The following is a 20304-nucleotide window of genomic DNA, read 5'->3' as shown; positions in this document are numbered from 1 at the left end:
GGACAGCCTGAGAAAGAGGCAATGGAAAAAGGCAGTCAGGAAGGGACAAGGAAGGGAGATACTAGGAGGTTTGTAGAAACAATGAGGCTTATGGATAAGTGGTTAAGGAAAGAGGTATTTTACTCTATCACTTTCACCTGCTGATTGGCTAGTCCATCTGCACAGCCCTGGCCACCACTGTGATGATACAATCGACTGCCCCAAGATGTCTAATGGACACTAGTTCCACAGGGTAAACTGCCCCTCCCTCATTTTGAAGAGATCATTTTTCTTTGGCATCAACTATCAGCTTTTATTTCTTCGATAAGCACCATGACAGTTTGGCAATTGAAATAGAGGATGAAGCGGTCTTGATCTTGAGAGTATCATCCCTTTTGAAGACTGATTTAGTTTTGGTTCTATGATGGGTGGTGGGTAGAGGAACAAGTGTACACGTGAGGGTCTTGAGAAGTGTGTGTGTGTGTGTGTGTGTGTGTGTGTGTGTGTGTGTGTGCCTGTTTGAGCAGGAAATAGCATGGAAGAATGATTTCACAAGGTTGGAAACAAAGAGAAATGGGCATTTAGTTAAGCTGTGTAATAAAGAATTGAGGTTGATTATCTTGGCCACATTCTTCAGTTAATTTGACTCTCATATTATTACTACAAAAATACCTAAAAAGGGATATTTTGAAAGCCCAGAAACTGCAGTATTTCCATGGAAACACAGCAAGGAAGGAGAATTCTGTCTGGACAATCTCTGCAGAGCAGATGACACCTGCTACAAATGCCTTCTCCCTGGACAAAGAAAATGAGGACCTGGGTAAATTCTCCTTACATGCTTCCTCACTCTCCAGAACAGCAAAATGCCAGCTGCCCTCCTGTCCCCAGGCAAAAAGAAGCTATTTGAAAGTTGAGCACAATATATACTAATACCTGAGGCTTTGCAAGCATAGGAAGGTCCCAGGCACATGTTTGTCACCTCTCTTTATAGTGTAACTTTTCTCTCCAAGTAGGGATGACAAATTTTGTTTTTGTAAAATAACATTATTGGGATTGTTATTGATTTTCAGCCGAAAATATCATTGAAGAAAAGTTATAAAACCAAAAAAAATGCAAAAGAAAATTAAATCACCCATAACATTTAACTTCTTTGTATATTTCTTTCTAGTCTTTATTCTATGTGCATATCAAAATTGTGGTCATGCTGGATATACAGTTTTTTATGTATTATACTACAAGCCCTTTCTCATGCTATTAATGAACTTTTACAATGTGATTTATAATGACTGTATAATATTTCACTAGCTAGATGCACTCTGATATGTTTAATGGATCACTCAACATGGAATATTCAAATAGTTTCTAATTATTCAAATTATGAATAACACTGCAATAAAATGGTTAGAAGATTTTAACCTTCCAGACTCGTATGGCCACCAAGAATTCATAAAGCAGAACCAGTAGGATTAAACAGAGTCTTCAAATCTGCAGAAGAAATGGGCCTGGAGCATATCTTTTTCATATTTTCCTCCTGTTTTCTCTCTGAGTGTAAGTAGAACAAATCTTTTGATGTAGGAAGCAGGCAAAAGTAAAATTATGAACTTCAGCCTGGGGAGTCACAGGAAGTCTAGGTTAAATCTCTTAGGAAGATGGATGCTCAGTTCCTGCTCAGAAATCTCCTGTACAGGAGGCTCCAATTCCTTCAAATTTATATCCCACAATGCCATTCTATTACACACTGGCATTAATGCAAAAACTCAGAAAATGATTGTATGCAGGCAGAAATGAAGAGAGAAAAGGAAGGAGAAAAGGAAAGAAGAAATTAGCCCTAACTAGGCAGGAAGGATCTCTGACAGTACTTATCAGCATCTGTCTCCCACACCCACAACCTGGCAACACTTTGCATTTCTCCGCTAAGATCCACCCTCCCCCTCAAGGCCTGCTTTAGAGATTGGAAATGTAAAGAGAAAAAAGAAGAGTAAGGAGAAGGAAGAAGAGCAGACGAGGAAAGGAGATGCAGGAGGAAAACAGAAGTGTGTGGAGCAGCAGGGGCAAGTGTGAACAGTCTTCAGGAAGCCAGGTAAAATCTCCGCTGTATGACTTAGAAGCTCCGTAACTTAGACAGACTCTTTAGTGAGCCTGAGTTTTCCCGCTTGAAAGTATGTTTAATAAAATCTAGATCATAAGATCATCATGAGGATTCCATGTGTCTGGCACGTAGTAGGTACCCAATTAAAAAAATGCTACCTACTACACATCAAGTGCTCACAATGAGCCATATCTTAGGCCAGGTCTGTCACTTCGGTGTATTACTTCAGACTGAATTACTATTATTTATTATTATTGTTATCAACATCAAATAAAGAAGAGGAGAAGAAGAAAAAGAAAGGAATTTTGAATTCACTTTAGAACCATCAGGGATCTCAGGGCCACTGAATCCAACAGCATGATTTTATAGATGAGGCAGCCCAGGGCCAGAGGCACGGTGATCTGCACAAGCTCACCTGGTTCTACAGCAGCAGAATCTGGACTAGGATCCCAGCCTTCTAGCTCCATGTACAGAAGGTGGGAGATATAGCTAAACTGACCTCATCCTCCACCTCCCTAGGCAGCTAGCACCCCCACAGCACTCACGAGGAATATGACTCCTGTTCATTCATGCTCCATTCCATCACCCACAGGCTCATAATTAGAGGAGAATACACATGACTTTGGTTTCTGAAACCATTATTAAGAATCGGGTGAGCCACAAGCGAGCAGACAACCAGGCAGGAAACCTGGATTAAAGCTAATCCCCTTGCTTTACAGACACTCATCAGAGAGGGGCTGTGGATCCCACAGAGAGGAAGCAGAGCCATCTTCCGGGAGCTCACAGCCCCTTCATCTGCCTGGGGAATCTCAGTTTAGAAAACAGTATCTTTTCATGTTTTTCTCTGATAGGCACTGCAACAATTTGCATTCATTCCCACCAAGTGTCAGAAAAGCCTGTGAAGTAGTAACAACCAGGCTTCTTAATGCATTTCAAATATCACAAATCAACTTAATTAAGTAGGGTTAATTTTTTTTTTCCTGAGAAGCAATCACACTTTAATTAATACTCCATTAAAATGAATTCCTGGGGGAACAGAAGCATGCATACACCTAATGAGTTCATCTGCCAAGGGTGTTATTATAGAAGATGCTAAATGTGCCTCCTTACTGGCCACTTACTCAATTTCAAATGCCCCCATGTTAATCAGAAATGAAAAGCAATTGCAGGTTTGCAACCCAACTCCTTTCTGGGAGCCTCTCTGCCCTGCCAACGGTGGAACATAATCCGTTCTCCCCTTTCCCGTCTCTGCTTTGTGAATGATTCAGGACCAGATTTTAGCCCAGCTGGCTTCCTCCTGCATGGAGGGTACCTCAGTCTCCCTTCCTTCACTGGCCACCACTCCACAATCAGACAAGTTGAGAAGCAACTCACATTAACATCACCACCCTGGAGCAGACCTCATTAAGAAGATTTAATTCTCTGTTTTAAAAAAATAAAAGAAAAGCATAGAACACATTTGCAAACTCTGTATGTTTCTTGCTGGTAGCAAAGATGATCAAAGTTTTGCGGGACTGATTTCTGATAGGAAACAGCAACCATAAGAAACTGGGTATGGGGGGGGGAAGGGAGTCTCTGCTATTTTACGTTTCCTCTTGCAGTGACTATTTCTATACTAGGGATCCCCCAGTTTCTCTAGCTGCAGACTGAATGCTCTAGCAGACTCCCTAAACTACCTGCCTGGGTGGCTCCCTCCTCACTAGAGATGAGAACGAAATGTTTCATTTTGGTTGAGACCTAAATACAGGTAATCAGGAGCAAATTGTTAGTATCATCACTGTCAGGAGGTTAGTAACCACAAGACCACCCAGGCCCCTGGGCATACCTTGGAGGTCGTTTTTTCCTGGGAAACTGCCCTGACCCTTGCCAGAACAAATCAACCCAGCCAACGCCCCCTTTCCATCGACTCGCCTTACCTCTTTGGTGTGCGTGTGGAAGGAGACAGACATGTCCAGGAGAAGCTTCCGCTGTTCCACCCTGCGCACAAAGTCCTGGATGCGCACCTCCAGGTGTCGAGCTGCCTTGTAGATCTCCTCGGGGTCACATTCCCCCGTCTGAGCCAGCTGCTCTGCAGCCTCTAGGAGCTTGTCCGCGTTGGTGTAGGTATTCTGCCAGCAGCAACAGTGAGGGAGAGTCAACTTGCAGCCACTGACTGAGAGCTTCGCGCTTTCCCCCAGCCCACCCGGGGCTGCCCAGAGCTGGAGCCTAGGGTGTAGGCGCTAAGCACACAGCTCCCTGATCTGGCAGCAGAGGAGCTGAGTGCCAGGCTTGCCTGCCGCCTCTCAGCAAGCTAGCAGCCTTCCTGGCAGCTCAGCATAAATGGGCACTAGCTAGGTGCCTCCTCCATTCCCGGGATTTCTCAGAGGTGGGGTGTCCCTGGAAAGAAGTGAGGAGACAAGGCAAGAACCCCCTCTCCCATGTGCTCTGATTCCCCACCCTTGTGAAGATCCATCATTGCCTTCACATCTCAGGCTGTAACTGCCAGAGTCAGAAATACCTCATCCACAAAGATCGTCTGTGTTTCTACGTGAGAACACCAGGGAAACAATAACTGGAAGGCTTGTTCGACTTTCTCCCCCAAGTTCCCCGTAACTACTGGTGTTTATCTTTTGGAACAGAGCTATCTCTTTATAGGGGAAGAGGTCAAGCAATTCCAGGGATCTGACAGAAGGAAGCAAGCGGCCACAGTCAGAGTGAGGAGATGCAGGCTATTCCCTGTGCACCCAATGAAGGCTTAATGTTTGCAGGAAGACTGGGGAGGAGCCTGGTGATTTCATCATAAACTGCTCCATGCACACGCACACGCACGCACGCACACATGCACACACTCTCTCAATCCATGTCTGTACACACCATGCTATTCTCTAGAGCATTTAAAAAGGCAACCAGCTTGTAATTATTATTCATCAGGATGGGAGTCACTGCCTTTATAATAGTTATGCCATGGATTCAACTTTTCCTCAGCAGGCTTCCCTTAAAAAAGATCTGATATACCCTGATTTAGAACTGGTGAGTCAAGTGTATATTATATTTCTTAATATCCCTGCAGTCATACAATGCCCTATAGAGTGCTAAATAAGTGGATGCTGGTAACCATGCAAATCTTGTAGCAGAAATAGTATCAAATGCAAAGTGAGTGGAGAATGGAAATGGATTTATGAGCAATGACGGTGGAGAAGTGGCCTTTAGTGTCCACAGAATTTTGTTCTTATTTTATTTTTTTAACTTACCTGAAGATCTGGGCATTAAAGACTGAATTGTACTTCCTCCCCAACCCTGGAAATTGACATGTTGAAGCCCTAAGCCCCAGAACCTCAGAATGTGACCTTATTTGGAAAGGGTCATTGCAGATGTAATTAGTTAAGATCAAGTCACACTGGAGTAGAGTGGGTTCTTAATCCAACATGACTGCTGTCCTTACAAAAAGAATGCCATGTGAAGATGAAGCAGAGATTGGGAGATGTATCTACCTGCCAAGGAATGATAAACATTGCCAGTAAACCACCAGAGTTAGGAGAGGCATGGAACACATTCTTCCACATATCCTCAGAAAGAACCAGTACTGTTGACACCTTTGACCCTGGACTTCTAGGATCCAGAACTGAGAGAGAATAAATTTCTGTTATTTAAGACCCAGGAAACTAACACACTGAGGTACAAACTTGCAGAGACTGTTGACACAGACCCTTGATTGTACTGGAGAAGATTGGCCGGGCTTCCGCAAACACTTGTCATGGTTTTAAGAAAAAAAAAAGAGGTTAGAGTGGGAGAGAGCCAAAGCATAAGAGACTCTTAAAAACTGAGAATAAACTGAGGGTTGATGGGGGGTGGGAGGGAGGGGAGGGTGGGTGATGGGTATTGAGGAGGGCACCTTTTGGGATGAGCACTGGGTGTTGTATGGAAAACAATTTGACAATAAATTTCATATATTGAAAAAAATAAAAATTAAATAAATAAATAAATAAATAAATAAATAAATAATAAAAAAAAAAAAGAAATACTTAAAGAGGCCACAGTGGATCCTTAAGGAATGCTATCTGAAAAACAATGGCCTAGGGCAAATGCTGTCCCAGTGCAGGTTGAAGTAAGGTGGTAGTGGTACACAAAAAAGAGGAAAAATCCTTTGGCCCCACTTGGGGAATTCATGGAAAAAACATGATCCTTGTGTGAAGAAAGAGGCTTTGCCACTGAGTAAACTAAGGGTATGTTGATTCTGGAAAGCAAGTGAAGGAGGTACTCAAAATCATGATGGAAACACCAAGAGAGATGGGAAATGATGGGCAGGAGAGACTTCCTAGGCTGTGGGCCAGGTTGAAGAAGGCTCCTACAGGGCTGTCCACAATTTCTAGTAAATACACCCAGAGCTGATGGGAGAGAGTGTTTTTCAGGAATGTCTCAGATTTTCTACTTTAAACCCTAGGGAATTTCAGGAAACCCCAAAGAAACCCAGAGGTTGTGACTTTATATTTTCTAGGCAATAAATAAATATTTGTGGCAAAGTGAAAGCAAGCTTACTTGAAAGTTAAGTTTGGGACCAATAAGAGATATATAAAAAGCAAAACTGAAGTGCCTACTGTATATATAAAGTAGACAACTTGTCCCAGTTTGTCTGGTACTTTCCTGATTTTAACACTAAAAGTCCTATCAGTTCTAAGCAAGTTGGGATGGCTCATTATCCTAATACATATCTAATGCTGTGAGTCTTTCAGGAGTACAGATACATATGCAATGTATGCTGCCTCAATAGATTATTGTGTAGTCATCCGTGACATAATATGGCAACACAGAAAACTGAGCAAGTAACACAATAATAATTAAAGGTTAAAGTTCTTTGACATCATGATATAGATGCTGAAAAAATGGAAAAAACTGAAAATAAAAATAGCCAATAATTACTGAATAATTTTCACATGCCAAAGACAATCTAAAGATTTATATGCATATTAACTCACTTCATCTTCATAATAATGCTATGAAGTCAGTACAGCCATCAGCTCCATTTTACACATGAAGAAACTGAGGCACAAATAATTTCTGGCCAAGGTCACATGTTTCATATGATAGAACCAAGATTAAAATCTTTTCTGGTTTCAGAGCCCAAGCTCAAACCATTACACTATTATGTCAGATGAAGAAGGGCCTTGGCTTGCCACACTGAGATGTTTTACCCCAAAGGCAGTAGGAAGCCACTGAACAGTTTTAAGCAGAAGACAGATGTGATGGGTGTATAGTGTATAGAGACATTACCCCGCCTCTATACAGAGTGAAAGCAGAAGCCTAAGGATGGGCAGGACTCAGAAGAGAAGGAAGAGGACTTCTCATTGACAGGACCCACTTTTCTTTATGCCCATGGTACTCTATGTTTATCCCATTCCATAGCCATTTTCAGGCTCACATGTAACAGGCTCCATGGGTATCTTCCTACTGGTCTGTGAGCTCCTTAAATGTAGGTTCCATGTTTCATTCATCTTTGGTTCTTCATGCCAGGAGCTGTGGCTGGTATACTATAGGCACTTATTAAATGTTTGCTGAATAAACAAGGCACAAAGATGGGAATGAGCATTGTATGTTTGATAAGTTGAGTCAACCTGAACAAATTAGACAATGGTAGGAAATCATACTGGATAGGCTGAGAAGAGCTACAGAACACATTTATAAAGAGAAAGGGATAATAAAGACATGTGGGAGGGCAATGGGGTCAATGCTAAAAGCTGCGCTCTTTGCTTTACCTGCTGCTCAGGCTTCCTCCCTGTCGCTACCAGAAAGAGGTTCTAAAATTCAGATCCAGTCACACCTCTCTTCTTAAAACTGTTCAGTGGCTTCCCATTGCCTTTGGGGTAAAATGCCTTAGCATGGCATGCAAGGCCCTTCTTCATATGATGCTTGCTTTTTCTCTTCAGCTTCAACTCACATTTCTCCCCCTACAGCCTATGAAATAAATTGTTTAGACTTCCAGAACTCATTGCACGGAATCCTGCCCCTATTCTTATGCTTGGGATGTTTTCCTCCTTTCTTTTTCACATGATCAACTCTTACCCTTTAAGACCCAGGCCAGGCACCACTTCTTCCAGGAAGCCCACCCTCACCTCCACTTCTCACCCAAGGTTGGCTTAGATGTGCTCCTCTGAGCTCCCAGAGTGATCTGTGCCAACCTGCCATACTCTAATGCAAATGTTTGCCTTTCCCGTCTGCTTAGGGGCAAATAATGTCTTTCATCTCTTTCCCTTAGTGCCTGGCACCAAGTAAATACTCCATAAATATTTAACAAATTAATTAATATATTAAAGAGTACATCACTCCCCATTAATCCTAATATTCAATCCTTGGCTCTCATCAACTACTTGGTATAAGACCTTACATACTATAATTCATATTCAATGTTCAACACCATTTGGTTTATCCTACCTCTTGGTACAGTCTTGAAATAGAAATGTGCTTAGAGAATATCAACTGGAGTATTACCAAAGCACTGTATTGATGCCTATCATCACCCCAAATTGGAGCATGGATCACGACAGGCTTCTGTTCACCTTCTGACCAAATAAACAGCAGTTTCTGCCCCAAGGCCAGAGTTGGACTTCACTGTGAGTACAGTTCCTGGGCATTCTTTGGTTTCCCAGCTGCATAGCCTCTGCCTTGTACTTGACCCCTTATCAACATTACCCAACTGATATGCCAAAAATGGGTTCTAAGAGCTGGGTTATTAATCCTTCAGCCTTTGGGGCTTTCAAGCAAGGCCTGTGATAGTCCTGAGTCAGACATTTGGGACACAGATATAGCTGCAGTTTCTGTCCTTCTCTCCCCAGTCTCTATGTCAACCAGGTAAAATACCCTAGATAATTCAGGCCTTCAGTCTACCTTCCACTCCCTCTGCTGCAGGCCTGGCCCATTATTATTTTTTTTTTTTTTGCTTTCTCCTCATGGAAGAAACAGAAACTTCTAGGATAACTTATCTCTGAAAACAGAGGCATCCCCAAAACACAGGTATGGTTTCAGTTTCCCTGGGCTGAAGCAGAAGGGCAAGTGGCAGGGAGTGGAAGAGACAGTGAAAATAAACACTTATAGCATCAAGAGTTCATTTCCTTGGTAACATGAAGTTAGCACTCTTGGCTGTATGCTCTGGGGATGAGAAGGATGAGGCCCAGGAAGCACTTTCACTATTCAAAAGAGGCGGTATGGACTGGAGAATGTGACTACCAGAAGACCAGGAGAGAATTTCTTTCCCGATGATTATTTTTCCAGGCTGGTATAGCTGGAACCCATGGGCAGTTAGAGGAAAGGAGCAAATGAGGGAAAGAGAGACATGCAAGTACAGGCATTGGGGAAGATACAGACTTAACTCTAGTTTTGACAACAGTGAATGGCAGACAAATCAAGGTGATGCCTAAAATTTTACATTTGAATGCTACTTTAAAGTTGACAATAAATTTCTTTCACCTTCTTTCCTTACAACAGTCTGGGGGCTGGTATGCAGGGAATGCATCTGGGGGTAAAGAACCACCTGAAAGAATGAAAGGTAAGGGCACCCAGTATTCACACAGGGCTGGAATGGTACCCCTTTCCACCAGTCACACTGGAAAACCTCATGAATCACAGGATATTAGGTAGAGTACTCAGAAGAGTCTTGCCTCAGCAGGGGTAAATAGTTAGCCTTAGACCAAGCACTGCTCTGGTCCTGCTTAACAAATTTTATAAGAAAGACCTAAAAAGACCAAACTTTTTTCAAGTAACTTAACTGTGTCCCAAGACAAAGCCTAAGAATATTTATAGGGGGGCACCTGGATGGTTCAGTCAGTTAAGGGTCCAACTTTGGCTCAGGTCATGATCTAACGGTTCATGAGTCCGAGCCCCGCATTGGGCTCTCTACTGTCTGCAGGGAGCCTGCTTTGGATCCTCTGTTTTCCTCTTCCTCTGCCCTTCCCCTGCTTGCTCTCTCTCTCAAAAATAAATAAAAATTAAAAAAAAAAAATTAAGCATACTTATAGGAGTATAGAAATAGTCAGCAACCAGCAAGGTAAAATTCACAGTGTCTGGTATCTAATAAAAAACTACCAGATATACAAAGGATCAGGAAAATATAACCTATGATGAAGACAAAAAGCAATCAAAACTGACCCATAACTGCCATAGATGTTAAAAATAGTAGACAAGGTTTTTTTAAATGGCTATTGTAACTGTATTTCATATGTTCAAAAGTTAAGTAGAGAAACATAAGACATAAAGAAAAAAAAAGATCTTGCACTTCAAAAGATGAAAAATATACTGGGTTGTATCAAAAGTAGGTTAAACACTACAGAAGAAAAGATTACTGAACTCAAAAACACAGCAATATAGAAACTGTTCAAATTGAAATGCTGACAGAAAAATAATTTTTTAAAATGAAGCCTCAGTGAGCTGTTGGGACAACTTTAATAAAGCTAATACCCATGTAATTGAAATCCTTAAACGAGAGTATGGGGAGTAGAAAAGATATAAAAGATTTAAAGAAATAATGGCCCAAAAATTTCCAAACATCCACAGATACAAGAAACTAAACTCAACCCAAGAAACCCAAAGAAAATTACACCAAGGTACATAAAAGTTGAATCAAACCAAGTGGGGAAAAAACAGAGAAAAGGAAATCTTAAAAGGGGCCAGAGGAAAAAAAGACGTGCTACACACACACACACCAAATATAAAGATTGACAGCAGACTCCTCATCAGAAGAATACAAGCCAGAAAATAGCAGAGCAATATCTTTAAAGTACTGAAAGAGAAAAATTTAGTCAGCTTAGAATTCTTATGCCCAGTACAAATATTTGTCCAAAAAAAGTGAAAATAAAGACATATTAAGACATACAAATCTGAAAAAATTCTTCACCAGCAGACTTACATGACAAAAAAAAAAAATGAAGAAGGAAAATGGTATCGGATGGAAATACAGATCCACACACAGGAATGAAGAACGTTAGAAATGTTAACTGTATGGGGAAAAAATGTAAGTTTTTCTTATTATTTAAATCTCTTTAAAAGATAACAATTTAGGGGTGCCTGGGTGGCTCAGTTGGTTAAGTGTACGACTCTTGGTTTCAGCTCAGGTCATGATCACACAGTTTGTGGGTTCCAGTCCCGTGTCGGGATCTGTGCTGCTGGTGTGGAGCCTACTATTCTCCCATTCTCTCTCTCTCTCTCTCTCTCTCTCTCTCTCTCTCTCTCAATCTCTCTCTGCCCCTCCCCCACTCACGCGCATGCGTGCATGCTCTCTCTCTCTCTCAAAATAAATAAATAAAACTTAAAAAAAACATAATAATACAAACATAACAATAGTGTAGCATGGGGTTTACAGCACATGCATAAGTAAAACATATGACAACAATAGCACAAAGGTCACAAAGGGAGAAATGGAAGTGTACTATACTATTGTAAGGTTCTTATACTATATGTAAAGTGGCAAAACATCATTTGAAGGTGAACTGTAATAATTGAAGTCACATATTACAAACAACCCTAAAGCCACCATTAAAGTAACAAAATAAAGAGTTACAGCTAAGAAGCCAACAAAGAGATAAAATGGAATCATAAAAAATTATTCACTTCTCATCATGATAAGTGTACTCTTTAATCCCCCTCATCTATTTTCCCCATCCCCCCACCCACCTCCCCTCTGGTAACAGTTTGTTCTCTACAGTTAAAAGTCTGTTTCTTGGTTTCTCTACCTCTTTCTTTCTTTTTTTTTTTTTCTTTCCTTGTTTGTTTTGTTTCTTAAATTCCACATATGTGTGAAATCATATGGTATTTGTCTTTCTCTGACTGGCTTATTTCACTTAGCATTATACTCTCTAGTTCTACCCTAAAAGGATGTTACTGCTTTCCAGGAGATACTGAGGTTGGAGTGACTGCTAATGGGCACAGAGTTTCTTTTGGGGGTGATGAAATTGTTCCAAAATTAACTGTGGTGATATTTGCATAACTCTGTGAATACACTTGCAACCATGGAATTGTATACTTTAAAAGGGTGAATTGTGGGGCACATCGGTGGCTCAGTTGGTTAAGCGTTCAACTCTTGATTTTGGCTCAAGTCATGATCTCATGGTTCATGAGATCGAGCTCTGTGATGGGCTCTATGTTGACAGCACAGAGTCTGCTTGGGATTTTCTCTCTCCCTCTGTCTCTGCCCCTCCTCTACTTATAGTCTCTCTCTCTGAAAATAAATAAATGCACTTAAAAATAAATAAAAGGGTGAATGGTATGTATGTGGATTATATCTCAATAAATCTGGGGTTTTTTTAAGGAAAAAAATATTCAATTAACCCAAAACAGGAAGAAAAAGGAAGAGAGAAATAATTGAGAATAGATGAAACAAAATGGAAAAAATATAACAAGATGATAGACAAACATATCAATAGTCACATTAAATATAAGTTATCTAAACACTACAATCAAAAGGCAGAGATTGTCAGGTTGGATAAAAAGGCAAGCCCCAACTATATGTTGTCTACAAGGAATGCACTTCAAATGTAAAGACACAAATAAGTTAAAAGTAAAAGGGTGGAAAAAATATAGCATAATAACACTAATCGAAAGAAACTGGGGTGACTTTATTAATATCAGACATAGTAGATTTCATTGCAAATCATATTACTGGGGAAAAAGAAATTCATTTCATAATGATAAAGGGATCAATTCATCAAGAGGACATCATAATCCCAAACATATATGCACCTACTAACAAAGCTTTAAAATACATGAAGCAAAAACTGATACACTTTCAAGGAGAAGCAGACAAATCCACAATTACAATCACACATTTAATGTCCCTCTCCCAATAATTAAACAGAACAAGTAGAAAGGAAATTAGTAAGGGTATAGGAGATTTGAAGACTTGATCTAACTGATCTGACATTTATTAACACTCCACCCAACAAGAAAAAAATGCATATTCTTTTCAAGTGCTCACAGAACATTTACCAAGATAAACCATATTCTGGGCTAATAAGCAAGTCTCAAAAAATTCAAAAGGATATAGTCATACAAAATATCTTCTCTGATCATAACACAATTAAATTATAAATCAATGATAGAAATATCACTGGAAAATCCCCAAAGAGTTGGAAACTAAAGAACATACTTTTAAATAATTTATGGGTCAAAGAAGGCAGTATAAGTTTATCAGGTACCTACAGGTGTTCTAGGCATGGTATTAGTCTCTTAATATACATTAGCTCTAAGCTTTAGGATATTGTAAGATGGGCATTATTAATTACATTTTTCAAATGAGAAAACTGAGGCTCAGAAAGATAAAGTAACATGTTTAAAGTATGTTACATAGCTAGACAATGGCAAGTCATGTCTCTGAATATAACCTCCAGGACTTTTCATGAAACCATGTACCTCTCTAGGACTCAGTGTAAAACTCTACTTCTTCTGCTTCTCTGCTACTTTGCATTATATTTGTTCTTGTGCCTTTGATTTTTAAAATACGATGTTGTAATTATTCTTTTGCAACTATTTTTTGTTTTGTTTTGTTTTATTTTGTTTTGTTTTATTTTATTTTGTTTTGTTTTGTAATACACTTTCAAAGTGTACATGGTGACTTCCAGAGAGAATTACATTCTCCTTGAAGGAAAGAGTCCTATATAACTCATTTTTTCTATTCCAACTACTCATAAATGTTCCTCTTAGGCACAGTGCTCTCCTTTAAACAGGTACTAAACCCCAAAGCTGTGCGGCCCAGCTCTTGTCAGTAGTAATGGTTGGAAATGGACATTTACCATATCTCCTAATGTAGGTAGTCCCCAGTTTAAAAATGAGTAATGACCTAAAAGTTTCTTTGTAAACCTCTTATTTTGTACAGAGAATATATTTTCCATGTAAATGGGAGTTAGATTCCCAGGATAAAAATAAAGAAATTCAGTTGTGCACATAATGTGCTTAAAATTTGGTACTAACATTGTACATCATGTACAATTAGTCAACATTTATAACTAGGGTGATACAGGAAAATGCTTTTTAGTTTTCATCCTGGAGCACCAGGCACATATTTCTTCTCCACTTGCTGGTACTCACAGGGGAGGAATGGGATGGACTCTGGCAATGGTAAAGTGGTCTTTGGCTGGAAGCAGTAGGAAAAAAGGAGGAAACTACTTCTTGGAACCAGTGATGGGTTAGCCCACCACATTACACCTGCTAGAAGGACATCTTCCTATGGCTTCCCAAATAAGGCAACAAACACTAGTTGCCTTCATTAAGGCAATTTGTATGTCCAAACAAGGAATGTCTAATGAACATTCCTAATCAGATGCTCCTTAAAGTGGAGACTATCTGTACAAATCTCAGTCTAATAATTGGGACTAATACCAGAATAACTACTATAGATGCCAATATCTCCCAACACAATAGTTTGGGTGTTGAGATTATCTCTGACTGTATCACACTTATGTACACAGTCACCACCATGTCCCATTCTCAAGTGCATCACTACTTTCTAGAGAACATGTTCCTCTCTATATCTGGAACGCTTTAGCACCTTTTCCTATTAACAATAAATGGTATATTTTCAGAACTCCATATTTTTTATGTAAATTTTTTAAGTAAAGTGTTATTTTTCTAGAGTCTAATTTTTATGTGTTTAAGAATGTACCTAGGTCTAGGAATTCTGAGAAAAGAATATCAGCTATTTTTCACTAGGGTGTTTGTTCTCTCTTACTGATTCCTTCTCTATCCTTCTATTCTGCACCAGCTGTATTCATTTACATGTTATACTTTAAAGAAAGTTTGATGTATTTCCTCTCAGCTGTAGGTTGGAAGCTGAATATCTAGTTACTTGCAGGCAAGAGAGCAAAAGAAGCAATGAAAATTAACTGTTAGCAAATTATCTATTTAATAGAATAACAACAACAACAACAACACAAAACAACTTGTTTCTGGACCAAAAGGCAGGGCAATCCTAGAGGCTGCCAATACAGGTTGGACAGAAAACATCAGGTCCAGCTTCTAAGAAAGGACTGGTCAAGATTCCAGAAAATGTGGCCACACCTACTAGGCTGAGACAGAAAGCAAGAAAGGACTTTGTCTCTGCCCCTCCCCACCTATGCCTCCAACACAGGGAGAATAGTTGAAGGTAGAGACAGGACTGTAGGCAGGCCTGGGAGAGCCAAGACTGGTACTTAGCCTGAACACAAAGAAGAGCAAATATGAAGGGGACTCGAGGCCAGAAATTGTTCCAGAACTCCAGCCTGGGGCAAAGTAGAGGGTCCCAGGGAACTTAGCAATCAGAAGATCAAAACCAGGAGAATGCCCTAAAGACACAAAGCTCTGACGACAGAGAAGGGAAGCATTTAATCCTCTTCCTGCTAACAGGCCCCAGATGCAGTTAGCTGGCATCCACATTGCTGCTGGTAAGCAACCCACCACTCCCAGAATTTGATAACACTGTCTCCACCCTGGCCACACTTCCCCCACCCCCTTTCCCTTCACTCTACTCAAACTGGCAAAATAATGAAGGGGAACGTGTAAGCACAACAGGAGAATGTGGACAAAAATATTTGAAAAGTGAACAAGGTAGACCTAAGTGTTCAGAAGTGGATACATGGATTGCCCAGCCACCCTGGCCCTGTAAAAGTTCATTCTCATGCGGACATCTTACAGCCAAGGAAACAAGCAGTTGGTGAGATAGCATCCCCACAGAACGAAGATGAATAGGGCCACCTGCTGCAGGGTTTGGCAGCGAAAGACATCTTGGGGGGGGGGGGTGTACCCAAAGTAATGTTCTCTCTCAGAAAATATAACTTTGCAGTGTTGCTGTTTTTCCTGTTTTTCATGTTCTATGTTTGGCTGCCAGTGGGAGGCAGTGGGTGTGAGAGGGAGAAGGCAGGGCTCTGAGAAGACAAGACAGTTGGCTTGAAAATACTGCTGAAAACCTGTGGGCTTGGGGATTTACTTTTTTCTTCTGTCCCCATCCTGAAGGGGATAGACAGGGAAAGGCTGGGCCTGACCCAGGGAAATGGGGGTCAGATAATGGGTTAACAAAGCAGAGACTCTGACCCACCTACACTTCTGCTTCAGCCCAGTTAGTATAGTGCCCCTTCACGTCCTTCCTTCCTCTTGGTCACATACAGCCCTGTGGATCGCAGCTGCCCATGTCTGTACAGATCTACAAGAGGCCCACAGCCTCTGATGCAAGAGCAGAGGTCACTGACCCTCTTGACTGATGGTGTTCCTGTTCACTTTCCATCTTTGTAGATCCTGGACCGCTCCTACCTGCCCTATTCTTACCTTGACCTACCTCCTTGGGTTTGATCTACAGATTATATGGAAAGTGTTTCTCAACAGTAGCACTATTAACATTTTGGGCCAGATAATTCTTTGTTTGGGAGGCTGTCACAGGTTGAATTCTGTTCCTCCAAAAAGATTATGTCGAAGCCTTAATCTCTAGTACCTGAGAATGTGACCATCTTTTGGAAATAGTGTCATTGCAGATGTAATTTGTTAAGATGAGGTCATATTGAAACTGGGTGGGCTTTAATCCAATATGACTGGTAGCCTTATAAAAAATGGTCTGTGGCCTTGGAAACCGTTTTTATTAAGATGGTCCAAAAGTGAAGGAAGAGGCCCCTGCCCCCAAGCCAAAGCCAAAGCAAAGGCTTTGAAACCTAAGAAAGCAGTGCTGAAAGGTATCCATTGTCACACAAAAAAAGATCTGCATGTCACCTACCTTCTGAAGACCAAGACACTGTCTCCAAAAGCAGCCCATATAACCTTGAAAGAAGGCCCTCAGGAGAAACAAGCTTGACCACTATGCCATCAAGTTCCCTCTAACTACCCACTCAGCCATGAAGAAAACAGAAAACAACAGCACACTTGTGTTCACCTGGATGTCAAGGTCAACCAGCACCAGATCAAACAGGCTATGAGGAAGTTCTAGGACATTGAGGTGACTAAGGTCAACACCCTGATCAGGTCTGATGGAAAGAAGAAGGCATGTGTTTGGCTCCTGACTATGATGTTTGGATGTTGCCAACAAAATTGGGATCATCTAAGTTGAGTCCAGCTGGCTAATTCTAAATATAAATTTTTTCACCATAGGAAAAAAAAAAAAAGATGGCCATGTGAAGATACAGACACAGAGAGAACACCATGTAACATGAAGGCCAAGACTGGAGCGAAACAGCTACAAGCCAAGGAACACCAAAGATAGCCAGTAAAGCGTCAAACTCTAGGAGGGAGGCCTGGAACAGATTCTCCCTCCCAGCCCTCAGAAGGAACCAGCCCTGCTGATACCCTGATCTCAGACTTCCAGCTTCCAGAACTATGAGACCATTCATTTCTATTATTTGTAGCCACTCAGCTTGTGGTACTTTATTACAGTAGCCCTAGGAAACTAATACAGGGGCTATTCTTTGTATTATAGAACATTTAGCAGCATCCTTGGCCTGTACCCAGATGTAACAGCAATCCCTTCCCTAGATGTAATAAACAAAAAATGTCCCAGACATCACATATGTCCCCTGGGGGCAAAATTGCCTTCTAGTTGAGAAACACTTAGGTCATAAGACCACAGAGGAAGCCCTAGTGAGGAAGACCATACAATGTCCTCAGCTTACAATGCTTTCCTGATAATCTGCAGATGGCAGAAGGTTTAAGAAATCATCTAGTACTGTGGTTCTTATAGGACAGGGTGAGGAGGTAGATAAAGGAGATTGCAGGAGAAAAGCAAGACATAGGCCCTACCTCATGTTACTCAAATTAGAATGGGGTTGGGGGGGTGGCATCTGGCAGCATATTTTTTAAAAGCTATAATGGCAGCCACGATCTAAAGTTAAAACCACTCATCTAAGGACAGGGTTCAAAGCTTGGGCTGAAATTTCGAGCTGAAATAAATCTCGTCTTTTGCCTATGTGTAGACATAACCAAAATGTTCAATAATAGGAGATTGGTTCACCACATTATGGTACAGCCACATGATGCAGTCATTACAATTATGTCTTGAAGACTATTCAGTGATCTGAGCAAGTGTTCCTAATGTAAGATTAAATGAAGAAGGAAGGTAAACCAACATATGGTCTGTCTGTCTATCTATCAAAAAAACTACCACTGATCATGATGGCTGCTAGTTTTGGATCCATGTACAAACATTATTACATGTGGTAGATTACATCATTATCTTAAATTACAGATAAGAAAAGTGAGCTTTGGAAAGAAAAAAAAAAAAAAACTTGAGCAAGCTCCCACAGCTGGTGAATGGCAGATACTGGTCTGGAATTTGCATTCGTTTCACCCCAAGCAAAATGCTCTTTGCACTCTGCTGTGCTAAATAGAAATTTGCCAATAAACATTAATAGTTTATATATAATTATCTCTAAGAGATATTAGGAATGATTTTTCTTTTCCACTATTTTCTTGTTTTCCACATCCTATGATGAACATGTGTTAATTTCATAAACAAAAAAAATGGAAAAGCCAAAGTATAAAAATAATATATGCATTCTTAGAAATTACAACAAAAAATAAACAAATTTTTATAACTATATACATTTGCTCATTTTTGTATGTGTAAGAAGAAAGATGTGCAAGATAACTGTGATTACCTTGGAAGGGAGGGATTCGGAAGTAGGAGTAAAGAGATAATTAGCATTTCTATTTATATATATCTTTGCAATATTTCACTTGTTATTACAACAAACAGGAATCTCTTTCAAAATATGAAAAATACCAAATAAAAGAAATTTTAAGGGAAAAGATAAAGATCTAATATATTTTTATGAACCAACTATATTTAGAAATATAAATAGATTCAATTACAATATATTTGTAATTTAAAGATTATTTATTTATTTTGAGAGAGACAGAGAGAGTAAGCACAGAGAAGGGGCAGAGAGACAGAATCTCAGGCAGGCTCCACGCCTGATGTGGGGCTCAAACCAATGAAACTGTGAGATCATGACCTGAGCTAAAATCAAGAGTCAGAGGCTCAACTGACTGAGCCACCCAGGCGCCCCCTCATTACCCATGTATTTAGCTTAGAGATGGGTGCATTTCCTAGCTCTGGATCCTGAAGACACTAATGTTAGACCAACCACAGTGAAATATATAATTACAAAAAATGTAAAATCTCTCTGCAACCCTAGTCAGAGATGTCATCTTTCTCAGTTTGGTCTTTATGACATTGCTTATCATAGCTTAGAAGTAACATGATTTTGGCATGGCATATATATGCAAAAAAGATCCAGTTAAAAATAATCACCTATGAAGTCCTAGAAATTATTCTCCCTGGGCACAATGCCAGCATCAACTACCCATGACCCTGAGTTGTTTTCCTCAGCAGTCAGAAGTAAGAGACATGTCAAATTTGAAAATACTTAAAAGTGAAACAGGCTTTTGGACAATACCCCCAAGAGCCTCTGTCTGGAATAGGGCCGTATGGTTTGGTTGAAAGACTTCCCCATCACCGTCATATAAATATCAAAGCCATTTAATGCCCGTGGCATGAGCTGACAGCTGCACACTGACAGGCAGGAGTCAGTCTTTGGATGCTGCTGTCTATGAAACTGACAAGCTGGTGTGGATTGAAATAATGCTTGGAGCCCTTTAAATAAAAATCATCAAAATAAAGATAGTATGATGCATAAGTGAAAGCAGTAACAGGAGAGATTCAGTTCTAGAATCATCTTCCCTCTTCCAGTCTCACTAGTCCATTCTAGGACTGGGATTTTGGTGACTTTAGAAAGCCTAAGTTGCTTGCATCTCACCTTCTGCAGGTGTACCATTAAAATCATCATCATCATCATCAGGGCACCTGGGTGGCTTAGTCGGTTGAGTGTCTGACCATGGCTCAGGTCATGATCTCACGGCTTGTTGGGCTCTGTGCTGACAGTTCTGGAGCCTGATTCAGATTCTGTGTCTCCCTCTCCCTCTGCCCTTCCCCCACTCACACACACACACACACACACACACACACACACACACACACACACAATCGCTCTCTCTCTCTCTCAAAATAAATAAACATAATAATAAAAAATTAAAAAAATCATCATCATCATCATCATCATTCAGGAGAAATATGACTGTTAGCCACAGGACTGCTCCAGGGCCCACAGGGAGTGACACATACTGCTTGAGGGGCCGAATTCCCTGATCATACCCCCCTGCCCCCGGAAGGCTACTGCAGTGTTGGGAAAAACCCTCAGTGAGGAGGGAAAGGAAAACATTAGCCTCTGCATGCCCCTGGGGGTGTCTCTACTCATGACTGGAATTAG

General features: G+C 40.6%; 1 protein-coding gene across 22 annotated transcripts in view; it reads right to left on the bottom strand.

Annotated features, from left to right (window-relative positions):
• Positions 1-20304, bottom strand: part of KALRN (kalirin RhoGEF kinase) — a 661810-nt gene that overhangs the window by 315098 nt on the left and 326408 nt on the right. For all 22 annotated transcript variants that reach the window (XM_027061042.2, XM_027061044.2, XM_027061047.2 and 19 more), the window contains exon 11: positions 3985-4176. In XM_027061042.2, coding sequence (XP_026916843.1) covers positions 3985-4176 — 192 coding nt within the window. The remainder of the gene's footprint in view (positions 1-3984; positions 4177-20304) is intronic.

This window comes from Acinonyx jubatus, chromosome C2 (assembly GCF_027475565.1).
Source record: "Acinonyx jubatus isolate Ajub_Pintada_27869175 chromosome C2, VMU_Ajub_asm_v1.0, whole genome shotgun sequence".
NCBI lineage: Eukaryota > Metazoa > Chordata > Mammalia > Carnivora > Felidae > Acinonyx > Acinonyx jubatus.
Note: the sequence above shows the minus strand (reverse complement) of the source record. Positions and strands in the feature narration are given on the sequence as shown.